Source organism: Vanessa cardui, chromosome 18 (genome assembly GCF_905220365.1).
Source record: "Vanessa cardui chromosome 18, ilVanCard2.1, whole genome shotgun sequence".
In the NCBI taxonomy this organism is placed as follows: domain Eukaryota; kingdom Metazoa; phylum Arthropoda; class Insecta; order Lepidoptera; family Nymphalidae; genus Vanessa; species Vanessa cardui.
Genome location: NC_061140.1, coordinates 3,339,047 through 3,353,648, shown reverse-complemented (window position 1 = coordinate 3,353,648; position 14,602 = coordinate 3,339,047). Strand labels below are relative to the sequence as shown.

Below are 14,602 nucleotides of genomic sequence, written 5' to 3'. Positions count from 1 at the left end.
TAGACAATGCATTTGTTTGGAGTCAGTATAAACTCGATTCTATTAACTCTACCAAATTTTTTGATCACGTGACCTACTGAGTTCTTATATCAATTTGTCAAATTTTGTGGTTTCCTACAAACGAATTCTGACTAAGTCCGCTGTTTTAGCTTACATTTCACTTAACAACTGTAAGCAAGAAAATAATGAGACGCGTCTTTAACTTACAAGTAGATGGCGAAAAATGTTTTTTATCATACATTGAAGGTTATTAAAGGGCATTAAGGGCACTGGTTTGAACTTGTTCCGCCACGATGTTCATCACGAATGATAGTTACAATATGTTTAATAAACGTTTATGAATAACATGATAAAATTATGAAATATGCTTATCGAAAAACGCAACGACCTAAATTTTACGCACTTTTAAATTTCAAAATCGTTTTAAATATTTCATGATTTTTTTCTCTCGATATCTTTGAGGGACTAGTTTTAATTATTGCATCGGTAAAATTATTAAATTTTTATACCTAAAATCTTTCAAAATTTATTTAAAAGCACTGATAGTAAATTTGTTTCAATTATCGATTCTCCTTGCGATTATTCGATATATTTTTTTAAATTAAGTACTATTATTATGTTATGAACATTTTTAATATGTAATAAGTATGAAATGAACGTTCGATAGCAATTTTTATATCAATCATAAAATAAAAATAAATTACATTGTCTAATGATATTGATATATCTATTATTCAAATTTCCTAATCGGTCATATTTAAATTTCAAGAGAATATTCGTAAAACATGACATATATATATAAAACATATAACTCTGTTTGATATTTATGTAAATAACGTTGATAATGTTGATACCTATAGATATAGTTGTGCGAACTGATGTCTGCACAAAATATTTGGTTGTATATGAACACATTGTGATGAAATATCGAAAAATGATATAGACAGCTAAGTTACTTGTAAAATTGAAAGCAATATAATGAGCGCGTTAACAGTTTTATATATTTAAAATACGTTTCAACTTAGATAAATACTCTTTGTTTTATTATAACTCTTCATAACGATTGTAGTTGTACTGAATATATAATTGAAGTGAAACCTCTTTGGGCACAATAATAATAATAACGTAGAGTTTGAAAGGTAATTAAATTTATCCTAACTCGATTCCAATGACAGGAAGAATACAGATAAAAAAATAATGTGACATTAAATGCATATGACACCGATCGGCTACATAATCCATATACTTTGATGATTGTAAAAATGAGTTTAGTTCACGGCGAAATTATTCTCGAAGCTACGGAACTTGTATAATGAACATTAGCAGTTAAGTAAATAAATATATGTTAATTAAGAACAGTTTGTACTCCATAACAAATGTACAATTTGCAAATCGTATGGAATATTTAAAGCTAAGGTTTGGTTGCTTGTCATTGGAATATATTATTAATTCAAAAAAGTTTCACTTCGCCCATATTTTCTTATTTTTAAGAGTGCGTTCATTTAGATAGGTAAATATAATTTTAGATAAGTATAAAATGATTATGTATAGAAAGAATTGCACTATGTTTTATTATCTGTACAGATATTTTTTACGATATGTAGAGTAAAAAGATATTTTTAAGTACATTCATAAATACAGTATAAGATTTTCGAAAAGTGCTAAGTTTCAAAAGCGTTAGTTAAACTTCTTACATAGATTGAAAATTTCGTTTTTTTTTTAATCTACTATAGCTTAAGTATTTTATATACAGCCTAAATTTGAACAGATCGGATAACGTTCCTATTTTATATAGATTACTGAATCACAATCAGCATGCAATTTTTTTCTTATACCTATTTATATCATTTCAATGCAGATAACATTATTTCGTAATCTATCTGATATTATTTACACCGTGAGCACTAAAGTGTTGTATTGTCTTTGTCTAGATAATAACATTCTATTCTGTACAAGAATTAAAAAAAATCTGTATCAGATAACATGCTGTCAATTCATTTGACACTTTTAAAATAAAATCTATCACATTTTATATAATCATGTCAAATGTAGGTGTTCTATTTTCGAAAATACTTTCTCAAACGTCAGTTTGACATACGAGCTGAGACGTAACAGTGTCGTTCAGTTTTTTATTTAGTATCTATGATTGTTTCAATAAATTCCAAATTATTCGTTGTTTATTAAATTATCAATATATTAATTCGTTTCAAAGTAAAACGATTCGTCGTCAAAAGTGTTTAAATTACAATGATACTATTTGTATGACGTGCAAATATAACAAGTATCAATTTTCAATATTTTCTTTATGTGTTTAAGCGTGTGTTTCGATAGATGCATGTATTCAAATGAGAACGAATTTGAATTTCAAAAACCGTTAGCTATTCGATATAGCAATTCGTGGTATTTTATATTATCCTCCTAATTTAATGAAATAAGCAATTTCAAAGGAAACCTGTCAAAACGACAGTTTATGGCAGATTAAAAAGTGATTAAAATTAAAAAGTTAAAATTATTTTTTACATTAAAGAAAATATATGAACACGGTACAATTTATGCGTCAAGTAGTAGTAGCTGTTTCTTCAACATTCGTTTCATTTGTATTTTTAATCTATTAAGTTTGTATAAAATACATTCTTAATGATTCGCAGCTGCGTTCTGACCATAAATACATACATTAAATACATTTCGAAATAATTAAAAGGTTGTGTCAAGTTCTTGACAAGTAACATAGAATGAAATTATTTGAGTTTGGAAATGCCTCCGATTTTGTAACAATTGTTTTCCAATAATTTTAATCGATAGCTTTAAAAATTTTCCGTTGCAAGTTGGAAGTTGTTTATTTTGAAAAAAAAAATTGACTAAAGTGCGTTACTACGTTTTGTTTCAAAATGGCATAAACAATAATAAAAACATATTTCTTTTTTCTGTGGTTAGATTATATGTCAAGAGGTATAAAAATATAATAAATAAATACGATAAAAGTATAAACACCTTTAGTTTTAAAAGGAAAGACAATAAAAGATCTTGAAATAGGAAGAAGGTTGCTATTCCTACCGAAAGCGGGAATAGAGTAATTAAATAAAGTATTGCATTTGTTTGTCTGCAGAGGAAATGGTTGACAATGAACGTTTTAAAGACGCAAAAAGTTATTCTATTAGTAAAAATAAGAGCCATTTTCCAAAAAGCCAACTAAGTTTCTTTTTCGATTACTACAAACACTATTTTCGATTTAAATGATACAAGGGAAATAACATTACGTTATACAACCCCAATTAGTTTCGTTCAGAAATAAAACATCTATAAAACTGTTAAAATGAATTTTCACGGAATTTCGTTCACTGACGACATTCTCTTGAAAACGACCAAAGACAATAATTACATTTTAATTGATAATTATAATGAAACATCACGTTTTATAGCTTTTTTGCATATTACAAATTTAAGTATATTTATTTTTTAAATAAATAGTATCGACTTCAAAAGTATTTAGATTTCACACACGATAAGGTATGCTTACGCTGATTCAGTCGATTTCTAACAGTTCTTGCCTTGCATTTGTAAATGTCAGACGGTTCGATGGTTTTTCTAAAGGTAAAGCGGAATTTCCCGCTAAAATAAATGTAACCTGTCAAGTTGACAGATCTCAAACGCCATTTTTTAACTGCGGGCGTGTATGACACTGATTTTCTTTTGTTATACTGATATGGGTTTTATATTTCTGCGTAAAATATTTGAATAATTTAAAAAATATTTTGATTTTAAGAATAATTCGCTTTTTAAATTCTAACAATAATCTGTTATTTATAGGTAACGTTACCGATATGGTATATCATTTAAGATTTTATTAAATGGTTTTCTTAAAAGGAACGTTCGTAATAATATTATTTTAAGAAAACATTTAGTATTTTGTTATTAAAATAAAATCTCGACGATTTCACTAACATCAGATTGAACATTAAATTTTCATAATGTTTTGCATTAAAAATTTTATGTCCAATTTTATTATTGGATAATATTTCTGTGAATATTATAGAGTCTGAGAGTCTAAACTTAGCATATTTTACATCTCGATTCGGCAAGTTAAATATTTACTACGTAGCCCTTATTTTAATAAAGTTTTTGGTTTTTCTGCCATCGTTACTAATGATTTGTTATATTACTTAAACATTTTGGTCATTCGTTTAGTTATTCTTCTACTTCTTTTATTTGCTTGGAGATCTTTACAGAGGTGTTACCTGTAAAAAAATAATGTTTATTGCTCGGAAATGTAACTTTTAGTGAACTAATTTGATAGTCTGTTATTAATATTTTACTACTACTCAACAGATATAAGGCTATATCATTTTGCTTCACAGTGTATTTCTAAATTGTATCATAAGCGTTAATGTCATATTTTAATAGTTATTTACCATGATAGAAATAATACCTGCCTTTTTGCCACAAATAAAAGCTACAAAAAAACATGATATATTAAACGAGTAAACCAAAGTAATTATTAGTAGGATGTGTATATATATCTCATAATTAGAGACGGTAGACTTTAATGCATTAGTAGGAGGTTTATATATAACTCATAATGAAAGACAAAATTAGATGCAGTTGTTTTATCTAAGGCAATCTCACTCCTAGCACATGGTCTCGGGGCGCGCGGGCTGCGGCGCGGGCGCGGGCGGCGGCTGCTCGGCGGAGCGCTGGCGCGGCAGCTGCGACGAGTCCAGCACGATGGACGGCCGCGGCGGGAGGTTCTCGCTCACCATGTGCGACAGCGACAGCTCGCTCGACGCGTTTGTCTCCCCTGGACGGACACAGAGTGGCGATTAGGTGTCAGCGATACGGTAATACGAAAATTGAGCGATATCGTTATGGCAAATGCGAAGGTATAAATGTTAAAATAATTCAAGTTTAATCGTAGAGACTTGAAAAAGAATTAATCAGAGTCTGTTGTATAAGGGAGTCAAAGAACAGCGCGCATATAATAAAATATAATAGTATGCAATTTTCTAATTTTTTTTATGTTATTGGTTGGCGGACGACGACGGTCACCACCGCTCATAGACAATGGTGCCGTAAAAAACATTAACCATTCCTTTCATCGCCAATGCCCCACCAACCTCGGGAACTAAGATTTTACGTCCCTTGTGGCTGTAGTTTCACTGACTCACTCACCCTTCAAACCGGAATACAACAATCTCAAGTACTGTTGTTTGGCGGCAGAATATATTATTTATTATTTAAGTATTTCACCTGAAGGTTGCCTCGGAACCGGTAGCAATACTTCGCCACAGGTATCATCGCCGAGCAACGGCTGTAACGGCGAGGGCAGTTCACGACTGTCAATCGCTGACGCTCTTCGCAGGGAATGCCTGGATATAAATGTGCTCGTTGGTTATTTTCGACTTAACAAGAACTTACTAACAAAAATATATTATAAAATATATAAATAAATAAATAAATATGAGACAACATCACATACATTACTCTGATCCCAATGTAAGTAGCTAAAGCACTTGTGTTATGGAAAATCAGAAGTAACGACGGTACCACAAACACCCAGACCTAAGGCTACATAGAAAACTAATGATAATCTACATTGACTCAGCCGGGAATCGAACCCGGGACCTCGGAGTGGCGTACCCATGAAAACCGGTGTACACACCACTCGACCATGGAGGTCGTCAATAAAGTTAAGTTAAATAAGCACATAACACTTAAAATTAAAATCAAAATATACTCTATTCAAGGAGGCTTTTAGGTAAATAGCATGAATCTGGAGGATATTTTGATAACAATAACTGTATATGATTCCCAATCCTACCTCTGGTGCGGGAGTCTCCTGTCGCTGACCGTGAGCAGCGTAGTGGTTTGCGGCTCCTCGGCGCTGGTGTTGACGCAGACGCTGATGCTGACGCCGCTCACCCCACCCTCTCCCTCCCCGTTCACGCCCTCCTCCTCCTCGTATCTGGCCAGGACAGACTCCATTTCTAGGCTAAGGTTTAGATTGTCCCCATGTATTGTCCCGTTCGGTATCATGTTAGTGATGTTAGTGACTTGAATAGTATTAATATTGTCAAGTGTGTGTTAGTTTTGGTTGCGTTAGGTTTTATTGTTATTGTTCAAATGGTCAGGAAGTTCCTTGGCTTTTACGACATTATCGATCCCATCAAATATAAGGTCGTACACATACATACATACAATGACATTTTACGTCAGAAAAACCATATTTTTTAAGTGAATATAACAAATTTGTAATAAAGTTTAGTTTGAGATCATTGTTATAAATTATTTCTAACGAATATAAATAAACTTAATAATACAGAAAGTTACTATAATACTTTTAAGCCTTATAATTCTCGCTATGGTAACTTTAAATACTGGTTACAAGCTTCTAAACCTTTTAGAGTTAGCAAGAGGTATACAGTTACTTTTTATTGAAATGTTTAAAAAAAAATCAAGAAACTAGATTAGAGAAAAGAACCCAGGCATGCGTCTTGTAACACAGATTACCAAACAAATATCATTTCTTAGGGAAGACTTGTACCCACTATTAATTTTGAACTTACTAAAACATGCCTAAGAATTAGTTACAAATAATCATGATATACATTATTTCATAGATTCTTTGGATTACTGATATCAAGTACGTACCGACGTTGAATCAGATTCTCCATAATGATATAATCGTCTTCTTCAGCTCCTCTTAGGTGTTCCTTTTCCATGAAAAGTGCGAACTCTGGGTTGGACATTTCACTGGCATGCCTTCTTCGAATCGATGGTGAAGCAGCTCGGCCGGGAGACAGCAGGCGAGACGCAATAGGTGTCCTACATACAAATATTTATGTTTCTCTTATAACAGATTACATGAAAAGCAGTTTCGTTTTCCATAGTTTAATTTATCAGTGCTTTCTGTTAGCATTCCTCTCGTATCGCAGTCGTGAAACGTTGTAAGCGGATATTTCAAAGCGTTTAAATACTGTGATTAATTAATGTCGCATATTACTTTTCGACATTATACGATGGTGTGAAACTCTCGAAGAGTTTCAAATAAACATATTGAATACAAATTATTAATGTATTGCAAATTTATGACTTTGTCGAATTTAATTAATTCAGTTAATACTGAGCTTACAAGAGATATCAAGATTTTATAATATTTGACATTTCAGATTTACGATGTTAGCGATTGCGAATAATAAGCTTAGCTTATAAGTAATTATTTTTGTTTCTTTGATGACTTCAAACAAAACACTATTTCAAAACAAATCATTTGCACTAAAAAGTAAAAAAAATAATAATTACGTATTCAGAATATTTTTTAAGTTCTCCTAAGTAAAATGAAATGAAAGATATAAGACTATTTAAAAGTCGATCTACGATTATATAATGTAGTTAATGAGACCACATCATAATCGGTTCACCTGTTGAGGAAACAAAAAAAAAAAATTGATAGCCTCCTTTTTAAAGTCGGTTAAAATTGTTTATTACCTATAACATACGATCTAAAATTATTAACACTGTTATATGTACAGTCATCGCAGGCTTATGTCACCCTAATACCAGAGCCGGATTTAAAGGTCTGGAGGCCCCCGGGCCACAAAGCAGTGGGGGCCCTAGACAAACAGAAGCGTGAACAACCTAATAATTATATTATGATGAATTAATTACTTTTTTTATTTCAATCAGTAAGTTATGATTAATTTACTTGTATCCGTAACTTTTAAAATATTAAATAATAACGTTATTATAATTTGACTATATCTCGGTATTTGTTAACTTGCTGAAAACTGTGGCCCCCACTAATGTGGAGGCCCCAGGGCAGTTGCCCCGGTTGTCTTCCCCTAAATACGGCCCTGCCTAATACCATATAATTGAAATTACCTCGGTGTGTGTGGAGGGGAGAACAGTCCATACACAGTCTCCAGCTCATCAGTGATGCTGGTGTATTCGTGCATGGCTAGCAGCAGCGATCTCGGTGCACCACCCACGCGCGTTCTACCAGACGGGATGCCGGTCGCGCCGCCAGTGGCTTCCCAACCTGATTGTTGACCTGATGGTATATTATACAGAATAAAACACAGACCCGAATTAATTCGGGTATCATAGTGAAGACTAGGAATGCTACCAATTTATTTTATAATCCATATGTTTTCTTACTATAAAAATATGGTTAATTTTAATAAAATCACCTGAATATTCAACCGTTATTTTTTTTAAATAGTAGGAATGCACCAAATTAATAAAGGAATTACATATATACCTATTTCTAACCTAACCTAACCAACCCGTCCTTTTAAGCTTATCACTTGTGTCAGGAGTGTAAACGACAATAGCCCAAGGGGTGAGGTTTCTGTGACTTTTTACATCGCCAGGCGAAACGTAAACCATTACGTTATTCACGCTTACTTTTGATTATGTATTATTTTGTATTGTTTATGTATGTTGATACTACAAGTATGTAAGTTGCATTGAGGAATGTCAGCGTAAAGTGAAAATATACTTTACTAGCGAACCGCCCCGGCTTCGTATGGATGCAATGTTGATACTAAATATACTAAATAATGTTTCTTGTTTCTTTACTATATTGCCCACGTATTATATACAAAAACGACTAATAAAAAACCGTATCAAAATCCGATTCATAATTTTTAAACATATGTACATACATTTTACACTATGGAATGATAATTATTCAAATACTCATAGCACTTTTGAAACGTAATTTTATTAGGTTTATTTTACAGTTACCAATTTACCGTTGAGAATGTAAATAATCTATTGAGAAGTACCGACTTGAAACTCAGTAGTTACTCCTTCCGACAAGTTAATTACATAGATAATACAATAGAACGAAACCCATTCCTGCTTTGTTGGAAATTATTTCTCGAAATCAAATGTAAAACGGATCCCTTTTCAGCTGCGGGAACTTTGTTTGGAACGCATTTTAAGGTTAAAGTTACCTAATATTGCCGTGTAGAATTTTACATTGAATGTTTTTTCCGGTAGTTAGACATAAGCTATTTTACTAACATTGAATTTAATTTAATGAACAGCCTTTGCAAAGTTTGGTTTAGTAATTTCTGTTCAATGTATGTAAATGTAAATTCAAAACATAAAAACATTAAACACTAAAACAATTATACATATATGAGCATACTATTCTTAGATCTTTACTATAATCTATCTAGCGTAATTATAGTGTCAAAAGATTATTAACGTTTATTCAACTTAGATAACCCAGGCAACGAAGGTAAAATAAAAATAATAAATACGAAAGTTTTTAAAATTAGTGACTATGTTCATTCTAGCTTATTTCTGAATATGTTAAAAGTCCTGAATAATTGAAGTTCCGGAATCGCTGCCATCTTGAAAAAAAGGTGCACTTTCGACGAAATTAGACACATGCAGGTTTCCTCAAGATGTTTTCCTTCACCGCTGAGCACGAGATGAATTATAAACATAGTAGTGCTTGCCTGCTTTTGAACTCGCAATCATCGGTTAAGATGCACGCGTTCTAACCACTGGGCCATCTCAGCTCTTTTAGACAGATTATAATCTAAGGGTATTTACAATTTTACGGTGATACCTATATATAAAACCTTTGAGTGTTCAATTTCAAAGCAACAGTCTATGTTTTCTCTTATCAATTAATTTCTGAACAAAGATTATTAAATACGAAATAAGATGAAGAGTCGTAAGGAATAGAAACGTATCTACAATAAAACCACGAAGTATAACTATAAAACGTAGCAATAATTTAATAAATCACAGTGTAACTCCTCACCGGTATTGATATTCTACGTTTGAGGTCTGAGGTTGCTTCAATATTTACAGTGTACAATAAACTTCGGCCGTGGTAAATATGGATCTGAGAGAGACAAATATTTGTCCTAGAAAATTATCCAACTTTGAATGTTGAAATTAGTTGAAACGTCAACTGCAATACCGGTCAAATTCTATAATACGTCTATTTATTATTGTGGCAATATATTATTTTCTGACATATTTTTCATTCAGAATATATATAGGTAGTAAATAAATAAAAGTTATATATATTTTTTTACTGGTATATTATACCTATATGTTTTTATAGTAAATTTTCAAAGCGGTTCACATAGCTGGAACTATACTGGAATTATCATGAGTGAATGAGGCTCGTGTTTATAATAATGTCTTTGTGTGCGTTACCTATCGAAAGACAGCATAAAATACAAATGAGATTTAATAAAATTTATAGAACTGAGGTAGAAGAGGGCCTATTACATCCTCCATGAATAAAAATAGTGTGAAATTCATAGTGATCGACTAATCGGGGTTAAATGTATAACAATGCCAAAAATACTGCATAGTGTAATTATTATTTTGATATGATTATTTTCGTTATAGCAATTGAATTTCTTTTTATCTGTTGACATACCTGAGACTGAGTTCTGAAGCGAGTTAGCATCGACAGCGGAATTGTCGGGCTCCGAGTGAGTTTGGCTGTGCTGCCGACGCGGCGCCAGGTGTTGCGCGGAGTGGTGCCCGCCCATGCCGCAGTCATTACCGCCTTCAGAACGCCTGCAGAATATAAAACGAACTAACATCTATCTATTATATTGGTTATAAAATGTGCCAAAGTGTGCTTGTATTACAAATTTAATACTTTAGGAAGGTCAATTTTTTTTAGTGTATTTTGTACGAAGAGAAAAAAGGATTTCGTGTTAAAAATTAATCTGTTCATACTTACCATAAAGTCTTTTAAATACGACTTATACTTGTATATAGTATATATGTATGTATAGTCATTCGATTACTCTTACCTTGATACACAATCTACCATTAAACTTGTCAACTTTTTAAACACAATCGAAAATTTAAATACAGTTCAGAAACAGTCTACGAGAAATTTTAAACGTTTACAGAAGGGTTCGTAGGTTATTTACATAGAAATAGTGTAATAATAAAGAACTATTTTATAAAAATGGCATTCAATATAATTTTTATTCAAGTGACTATTTAAATTCAAGACAATTTTTACTTTTATTTATTTTCAATTTATAACAACATACGATATTTTTGTACTTAAAAGTCAAACGCTAATATAAATGTGGCAATAAATTCCATAGATAATAAATATTTGTGTGTGTGAGTGACCATAAACAAAAAGTGCAAGTGTCAATGTAAATATATTTTATTAAACTATCGAGCGTGTTTTAAGCTACTTATATACATATTTTGCTTAATTACTATTAAAAAAAGTGCTACATCTAGCTACATTGCTATCGAAAGCTAAGCCATCCGTCAAATGACTATTTGACTTACTGTTTCCACAATCGTCTCCTAACAGATGCAAGAAAGTAACAAAAAATAAAATTAAAACAATCATGGCGATGATTAATTTAGTTATCGCGGAACGACGCGGTGTTGCCAATTCTGTGAGTGACCATAAACTATTTTAATGTCGGGACAACTAAATGTGGTATAAATAAAAAGTCTAACATGCTATGGTTTTCAACTATAACTATCGGCTGCATGGATCTAGTATTTATTAAGCAATCGTCTTAAGACTTTTTTCAATTAAAAATGTACGTATTCAGAATAATATAATCGATTATCTCGAATTTCGTCAACGCTGAAGATCAAATATAGTGCTGTTTTATTGGTCGAGTAAATTCCGAATTTTGCGAAAATAATTCTAAATATTAAAGTCTGGTTGGGCTTCATAATGTACCGATGATTGTATTGAAATGATTTTTAGCATTATCTACGGCTTCGTTAGATGGTGGTAGGTCGCTTACCGTCTCGTGTTGGCCGTCCGTCTGGTACCCGCTGAGGTGGTTCGAGGACGCAGACTGTGCATTTCGGAGGGCACTTCACGCATCTCCGGCAAGAACGCGTCGTCTATCACCGATGGCGCTTCATGCACAAAAAAATGTAACTTGATCTCCGAAAATAATACCGATATATAGGTTACCAAAGAGGTCGAATAAGTTTTATACTTAATTTTCTTTGAGGCAATTTCATTATACTTTTATTATTATACATGTACAACAAATTTACTATGTGTTTTAGTGAAAATAGCTTTAAGGCTTCACCACTATTTTAAAACCACACAGGATAACTTTTCTCTTATTGCTAGAACTTACTAGACGAAATTATCTCTCTTATAGTAAAACTTAGTGTTGAAATTATTTCCACAAACCACAACAGAAAGTTTTCTTAAGTTAAGAAGATTTATTTTTCACCCATGGGACTTATTTTCAAGTCAATTTTTCGCAGTTTCAAGAAATTCAAGAGGTGAATTTATCGGTGCGGATTTTTTGCTTACGTAAAGGTTACTTGCGCAAAAGAAATATACATCTCTTTGCTCAAATTTAATCGTATTATTTTTTTTAAATTTTAACATCATATAAGATTCATGTTCATTGGTAATTTTTTGGACAAATTTCGCTCAAAAAACTGCCTTTGCCCAAAAAATATAACAATCAAATTACCTTTCTTCTCTTCACTTGGTTCAGTTCTGTTGCTTTCAGAAGACCTTTGGCGAGCTGGTGTGACCGGGGCAGTCGGCCTGATGACTGTCACATCCGGACCCGCGACGCTTCCCGCTGATGAAGAAGAATCTACTTCTGGTTCCTTTTCTACGACTTCTGGACCAGACTGAGGATGCTCGTCCTAAATTAACGATGATTTGTTGTATATTTGGTAAAGAAGAAGATACTCATTCGAAAAGAAAATTGCAAAGAAATTGTGAAATTTACAAGAAGAAATAATCGGAGTTTTTTATATAATACAAATGTAAATATATGTGATAATAATTTTGACTCAAAACAGTCTTGGTTTGTATAACGTGTAATATGACAAGCATACAGATAATAAATTCATGCAAGGGCTACGTGAAATGAAAAGCCAGTTAATTTCCCACTGCTGGATCAAGATTTTTTCCCCTAGAGAACATTTTGGACTCCAAACCATGATGGATTGAATTTCATCCAGATCATACAAATTTCCTTACGAAGTTTTCCTTTACCGCCTAGCGGGACATGTAATGTAATCAAAATTAAACGCATGAAATTTAGTGTTGCTTGTCCGTGTTCGAATCCGCAACCTCGAAGGATATACGTGTTCAATTCAAGAGGAGACAGTTAATTCCAAGACAAGGCTCGTGACATGAGCACGTAAAATTACATTTATTAATGTGATTTAGTTAATATTATATATCAACAACTACGTACTGAGTGGAAACAATGTGCATTTGTTTTAATGTAAAAGTAATGCATATGAGAGTTATAGAAAGAAGCGAAAAATGTATTTATCAAGAAAAATATGAAACAAAAACATTACAAACTGGTGCCGTCTCATGCGACACGTAGCGCTTTGGTCTATCAGAGTTCATTTAATTTTCATAACCGATTTTATTATATTAAAATTAGAGAACGGCCAAAGATGGCCAAATTCTATATAGCCCCGTTTTACTTCCCAACGTTCATTCATTTATACATTTGAAGATTTTGATAAAGCTTAAATATTAACTAATGCTGGTGATTGAATTGTGAATTATTTATTCATTTTAATTTATATCGAAATCGAAGATTCAATAGTGTATTATAAGGAAGTTTTATCGTACTTCAAAAAGAGTTGGAAATTACTTTGATTCCCAATTAACGTCTGTCGAATCAAGAGACAAAGTTCTTATTTTGAAAATTGGGTAGTGAAACGTGGAATAGGATCGGATGGATCTGCTTACTTCGGAGGGCTGCGAGGCGTGCTCGTCTTCCTCCTGCACGGGGCGCACCGCGAAGCGCGCCGCCCCCGTGTCGCTGTCGGACAGCACCTGCCGTCTCATCACGTTAACGGCACATCCAGAGCGTCATTTGTGATCCGTGTTCGGAGATTTTAGAAATTATTTGTGTAAATTAAACCGTTAAAATACATTCCTATTTTATGTCACTTGTATTTTAAATTTTAATGAAAATTCTCAAGATTTTTTTTTTGGTTTTATGATAGCTACGGTCAATGTCCTTTTCTAAAATTGGGCTGTATGTAACGGTATCTTTGAGTGCGATTTTCAACTTTTTCCAGAAGTCTAATAAATTCGAAACTTTGCATACTTATTATGTGCCAATGATAATTAAGCGTGTTTTTTAAACTATTATATTTATTTCATCCAGGAAACGTGGAAAAAATTATGATTTAAATATAAGTAGAGACTTCGAATAAAATCAATAAAATTTAAGAAAATAACGTCTTCTGTGTGCTCTGTCAGAATATGTCTTTTCGTTTTCAAATAGAATGAGATATTTTGTAAGAGGACGTAGAAACAAAGCGTTATTCATCTCCTGGCGGACGCAGACATAATCTGGACTTACATTTTAATCAAGACGCCATAGAATATTTCTAGCTTATTAAAATATTTGAGAGAATTTTTCATGCAAAAATATATTCTTGGTCTTATTGGGGCTGATTTAAATTAAATTATCATAACGAGGCTTTTATTATAAATGGACGTATGCGTATAATGGTCTTTATCGTTTTGTTTGCTCTAGATATTATTATAATTATTGTTATAATATATTTAGTTCATTTATTCTCTTTCAAAAAGGTGATGAAATTGTTAAATACAATT

General features: G+C 32.3%; 1 protein-coding gene across 8 annotated transcripts in view; it reads right to left on the bottom strand.

Annotated features, from left to right (window-relative positions):
- Window positions 1–1,416: 1,416 nt before the first annotated feature.
- The window catches only part of LOC124537682 (transient receptor potential cation channel trpm), a 347,813-nt gene continuing 334,627 nt past the window's right edge, over window positions 1,417–14,602 (bottom strand). For 5 of the 8 annotated variants that reach the window (XM_047114599.1, XM_047114606.1, XM_047114600.1 and 2 more), the window contains 10 exons: window positions 13,724–13,810; window positions 12,471–12,651; window positions 11,775–11,892; window positions 10,412–10,554; window positions 7,876–8,044; window positions 6,646–6,819; window positions 5,816–5,986; window positions 5,245–5,363; window positions 4,624–4,795; window positions 1,417–4,235 (listed from right to left, as the gene is read on the bottom strand). In XM_047114599.1, coding sequence (XP_046970555.1) covers window positions 4,626–4,795; window positions 5,245–5,363; window positions 5,816–5,986; window positions 6,646–6,819; window positions 7,876–8,044; window positions 10,412–10,554; window positions 11,775–11,892; window positions 12,471–12,651; window positions 13,724–13,810 — 1,332 coding nt within the window. In that variant the 3' untranslated portion in view covers window positions 1,417–4,235; window positions 4,624–4,625. The remainder of the gene's footprint in view (window positions 4,236–4,623; window positions 4,796–5,244; window positions 5,364–5,815; window positions 5,987–6,645; window positions 6,820–7,875; window positions 8,045–10,411; window positions 10,555–11,774; window positions 11,893–12,470; window positions 12,652–13,723; window positions 13,811–14,602) is intronic. The other 3 variants (XM_047114603.1, XM_047114602.1, XM_047114607.1) reach the window with 3 other exon arrangements.